At 39.3% G+C, this 5888-nt stretch overlaps 1 protein-coding gene across 1 annotated transcript; it reads right to left on the bottom strand.

Annotated features, from left to right (window-relative positions):
* Positions 1–1853: 1853 nt before the first annotated feature.
* LOC141167572 (olfactory receptor 5G26-like) lies at positions 1854–2813 on the bottom strand. Its single transcript, XM_073654960.1, has one exon. The coding sequence runs from the start codon at positions 2811–2813 to the stop codon at positions 1854–1856; it is 960 nt and encodes a 319-aa protein (XP_073511061.1).
* Positions 2814–5888: the final 3075 nt, after the last annotated feature.

The raw sequence follows: 5888 nt of genomic DNA, 5'->3' as shown, positions 1-5888 counted from the left end.
CATGTGAGCGAGCCCTAAGAGATCCGTGCAAAATTTGCTCTTTTTCACTGTAGATGCTATAAAGAAGGCAGAACATGCACACCATCAAGATTCTGCACCCTTTCTAGTCCATCCTACTCAAAGTTCATAGATCTCTAAGCAAGATATGGTGAATGGCTCTAGGCATTTGTTACAGCATAGTTAAGCATTTGTTTTCTATAGAAAAGCAGCAACAGAGAATAACTAATTATTTTACAATATTTCTCCAAAGAATTTTTCAGCTTTTAAATAAAAGAAATAAAATGTTACCTTTCTTTTTAAGTATGGCGGTGATGTACAATACAAAGTTATATTGTGGTACCGTATTAGCCAGAAAAATCAATGTAAATACTTTTATGCCCAAAAAGAACAAAAGTATTCTCGGAGTGATACCTTTATTGGCTAACCAGAAAAAAAATATATATATACACCAGCTTTCAGAGCACAGCAGCTCCTTCTTCAGGCGATTTTACACATTCATAATATTCCCTGAAGAAGGAGCCTCTGTGCTCTGAAAGCTGGTGTATATATATATTTTTTTTCTGGTTAGCCAATAAAAGTATCACTCCGAGAATACTTTGGTTATTTTTGGGCATAAAAGTATTTACAATTATGACAGTAGAATGTTCTCTAGGATTTTTAGGAGAGAGTTTCTTATGGCCTGCTGTAAAAAGGCTCATGCATTCGAGGGATCAATATCAAGACTTGAACGGTAGACTGGCTTTTACAAAAAAGACAATTCATACTGGAATGATGGTCCATTGTTATACATTTTGTTGTTTTTACATATATTACATTCCACTGATTTTTCATAATTCCTTTACCAAATGTAGCTATTTTTTAATCGGGAACCTCAAACATTGGTAGAGCGATTTATTCTTACAACTCTGCTTGTGTCAGGATAGACTAGTGTGTCTTTTCTTTTGGACAGTATAAGTAGGGACACATGCATGCTATTACTATATGAATTGAAGCGTGCATCCAAATGCTGATCGATATCAGGCAACTCATTAAAGCAATATGACTGTCCGTATGTCCTGCTGTGATAACTGAATGCCCGGTAGCTTGCTGCTCTCTCTCTATTAATTGCACTTTCCTTACTCTTTTGGTCAGGACAAATATCCCAATACCTGTTTTGCTGGGATGATTTGCTTCTTTTAGGGGTTTCTTTTGTTTGTAAGGGCAAATATCCAAAATGCACGTTTCGCCAGGTGACCGGCTTCTTCAAGGGGGTCTAGTTTCTAAAAGTAAAATGAATCATGGAACAGAAAGTAATTTTCATGTAACAATTTTGAGGAGCTGCATTCCTTCCTGTTAGTTTGTGGTTTTAATACAGCTATTGGTAAATAATATTAAAGACCACTCATTATGATCTTTGCAGGTGTGAAGAATAAAGACATCAAAGCAAGCAACAAATCAAAAAATAAGCCACTAACTGAAATAATGGAATGTCCAGACAGGTTTTCCACATTTTTTTTATGAATATTAGGTAGACAATATAAAATTTAGTTAACCAGTTTACAATTTAATTTTCGTCATTGATGAAGCCCCCTGTCAGAACCTAGTTAACATTTATTCGTATGCTGAATTCTTACATTTGGATCACCAACTAATTTTTTATAGACATTGGGGTCAGGAACCTTTCCCTGTATCCTAAAAACTTTGATGTGTCCTTGACTTCCAAAGCTTCATCTTTCCATCTGTGTTAGTGATGAAAGAGTTCATTTAACCTCATACCATGAACCAAGGTAAATAATAAAGGAGAATATTTATTCAAATACTTTATAGATTAATGATTGGGGGCGTCCACTAAATATTTTTTTTGCTTTCATGGATTATCTGTTTAGAATATTCTGGCTCATTTTCCAGCTTTGCTTATGAATTAATTGCTGTACGGCTTTTTTAATGTCTTCATTTCTCAAACTATATATGATGGGGTTGACCAAAGGAGTTAATACAGTATATAGCAGTGAGAGGATCTTACTCATCGTGAGCGTTCGGCCTTTTGTTGGGACGACATAGACACCAAATAAAGTCTCATAGAATATGGAGACCACAGTGAGGTGGGAACAACAGGTGGAGAAGGCTTTCTGCCTACCGGTTTTGGATGGGATCTTTAACACTGTGACAACAATGTAGGTATAAGATGCTAAAATTACCACGGTTGGAATAATTACAATTGGAATACTTACTAAGTAAATCTCTAAATTTACTATGAAGGTTTCAGAACAAGAAAGTTCTAATAAGGGATCAAGGTCACAGAATAAATGGTCAATGATTTTCGGACCACAATAGTTTAGCATTGCTGTTGTTATGACGTAAATTAAAGTAATGGAAAATCCAAACATCCAACAGAATGTGGCCAATATGGCACAGTGATGGTTTGTCATTATAGAGGTGTAACGGAGGGGGTTACAGATGGCCACATATCTGTCAAAAGACATTAGAGCGAGAAGAAAGCATTCAAAAACTACTGAGGAGCAGAAGAAATAAAACTGAGTGATACATCCAGTAAAAGTAATGGTACTCCAGCTATTCAGTAAAATATGGAGCATGTTCGGAACAATATCAGAAGTCAACAAGATGTCACTGATGGACAATTGTGAGATGAAGTAGTACATTGGAGTGTGGAGGTTCTTGCTGGTGGACACCAGGGTGACTATCAGGAGATTCCCACATATTATCAGACAATAAACCACAAGGAACAAGCAGAACAGTAAAATTCTCAAATTTTGGCTGACTTGAAATCCTAAGATGTAAAATTCTGTGACCACCGTCCTGTTTCGCTCCTGCATTTAGACCAGAAAAGCAATGACACTTATAGTAGGACACAAGACTAAGAGAGGCCTCAGTATATCACATACTCTATAAGGAATGTTATAACACTTACTGTACAGAGTAGAAAAACTAACTGAATTTGACCTAAGACTACATCAGATTTTCACAAAAGTTCTAAAAGTAGATAAAAAAGAACTAAATAAAACAATGGAGTCTAAAATATTGGACTTTGTCATTTTTTAAAGAAAGAAAAATAATCCAATATACCGTGTGTGACCCCTTTTTGCAGTAATAACTGTATCTAAACATTTCAAGGAATTGTTGAATAGTTCTACATATTGACTTGGAGGAGTCTGCGCCCATTCATCACTACAAAACAGCTAGATTAAGGCAAAGTGATGTAGCTATCTGTATAAGGGATATGTTGATGCTGTGTCAATAAAATAAATTAAATATTAAAGAGGACCTGACAATTTTCTGGAATCTCTGATTCAATATAAGCATCTACAGAATTTTTGAGATTGCTACATTGTGCAGTTTCCCTGATAATCTCCCTTGAAATGTATGAATCCATTAACATCTGGGTGTTAACCATTGCGACTGTGTCCATAATGTGTTACAGTCGAATTACTGCTGACATGGTTAGAATTGCAGTTTACATGGAAAAGAAACTTTGAAAAAAATAAATGTTATAAGTCCTGCTACCTAGAGATCATCAAATCAATTTGATGCAAAATTGAAATCAAGCAAAATTTTATGAAATTTGCATGTTTTGGAGAATTCAAAATAACATTAAACATTGTTAATGATTACATTAGTCACAGAAGGTTAATATAACCTCATGGCTAAAGATGAGCCACCCCCGTAGTGTTCGAGTTCGGTTCGGTTCGTTGAACACCCGTATGTTCGCTGAACTGTTCGTCGAACTGTTCATCGAACACTGTCGAACACCATTAAAACCAATGACAGGCAAACAAAAACACAGAGAAACACATAGAAAACAACTTCAAAGGTGTCCAAAACCTGACAAACTGTTCAGAAGACACACCTAACACATGGAAAAGGGACAAGTACATATAGTCATGCGAAAAGAAAAGAGGTGGAGGAGTAAAAGGAGGGGGAGACACAGATATAGGCATGTCATGCCCTTCTAAAACCAAAAAAGTGCGTAGCTGATACGGCCAGTCCGTTCCTGCCCGTGCGACCTACGTGTCGCCGGGTTTGTGCCAGAGCTGCGGTGGACCCTGACGGCCAGCCCCCTCTCCCAATACTGGTGCCTGTCTGCTGGTGGGTCGAGCGAGCCCCCATGCGGTGGAGGCAGGTCTAAGCTTTTTAATTTAAATTGTCTCTGTAATTTGAATGAGTACACTTTAAATCATTTTACAAGGATCTATTGGAGGGCAAGTCTGATGCCAGCAGCTGTGGGAATTCCAGCTCCAGTAGCGTCCACTAAAGCTGCTGCCGTTAAAAAGCTTTTTATAAGGATCGAGCATGGCGGTCCACCGCAAGGTGTCCTACCACCAGTCCCAGCCCCTTTGCCTTGGGGTACCTCCTTGATGCTCTTCACTGAGTGTCCCGGGGGCCCGAAGCATTTCCTTTGAAAAAATTAAGTGTCCAAACTGCAGGTGGTGTAGCTTGCTTAACAGGTGGGATAACCGCTGACTAGCAGACACTGCTACTAGGTCCAAAGTATTTCCTTGGCTATAAGCAGTTAAAAATTTGTTATTAGATCTACAGGCGGTGGCTACTCCGCTGACTAGCAGACACTGCTACTAGGCCCAAAGTATTGCCTGGGCTAGATGCAGTTAAAAATTTGTAATTAGATACTCTCGTTGGATGCTGAGAAAGCATTCCATAGAGTCTCCTGGCACGCCATATATTATTGTCTTAAAAAGCTTGGGGTAGGGGTCTAGGGGACCCTTTTATAGCCCTTTTATGGCCCTGTATCGCAATCCGTCAGCTAGGCTGAAGATAATTGGAACATTTTCATCACCTTTCATAATCACCAATGGGACAAGGCAGGGATGTCCTCTGTCCCCTCTCTTATACATCATAGTGATGGAGCACCTGCTCTAATCAATTCGCGATAACCCCAATATTAGGTGGATTGAGGTGGGAGGCACCGAGTACAAGTGCTCTGCATTTGCTGATGATGTCCTAGTATATTTCACTCAATAACATATACCATCCCTGCTGTTATGGCTGAAATAGATCACTTTGTTACATGGTCAAATTTTAAAATCAATGCAGCGAAGTCTGAGGCCCTCGATGTCTCCCTCCCCAAATCCATACAGGATTCCATCCAGTCCAACTTTCCCTTTGCCTGGCCCTCACAGGGTGTCAAATACTTTTGAATTCGTATTCATAGAGACCTCTCCCATCTATTTTATCTTAATTTTGGGCCCTTTTTTTAACAACTCCATAAAGATCTTACTAATTGGACGGTGTAGGATTTTTCCTGGTTCCCCAAATTTTTGGAAAATACTACGCAGTAGCTTTTAGTCTCCCCAGGATGACACAGGTGGGGCAGATGGTGGTTGCCCCGAACCGCTAGGCCGCATTGTAGCACAGTGAGCTTCGCACTGCAACTTATGCATCATATCCATGTGACGGTTCATGCATGAAGTACTCAAACTATGGATTTTTTGGCCTCTACTTAGCTTTTGGTGACAAATGTTACAGATAACATGAGTTGGGACATCCTTAGCAATCTGAAAAAATGCCCAGGCCATGCAAGGTTTAGAGCCCATGCGACTCTGCTACTAGCAATACTATCAAATGATTGGCTGGGTTAGATGCAGAGCGTCTGGGTTTGGTTGGGGGTCCCCACAGTCTGCCTTGGCTAGATGCAGTTAAAAATTCTCTTTAGATACACAGGCGGTGCAGAATGCATCGCAGCTGGGCTAATACGCCCAAAGTATTGATAGACTCTATACTAAATAAGGAAGGATTCACTGACTGTGGTGGCCCCTCCGTGTGACGTGGCGATTGGTGTAGATTTGGTGGATGATTATAGGAGAAAGATCCTTAATAGGGAAAGTTGGTGGATTTATACTTTAAATACACGTGTACCAACGGGTTTAAACATCAGA

Source organism: Phyllobates terribilis, unplaced genomic scaffold, assembly GCF_046119375.1.
Source record: "Phyllobates terribilis strain yellow unplaced genomic scaffold, ASM4611937v1 Scaffold_11__3_contigs__length_659146591, whole genome shotgun sequence".
Lineage (NCBI taxonomy): Eukaryota > Metazoa > Chordata > Amphibia > Anura > Dendrobatidae > Phyllobates > Phyllobates terribilis.
The sequence above is the reverse complement of the archived record's forward strand: the minus strand, read 5'-3'. Positions and strand labels throughout refer to the sequence as shown.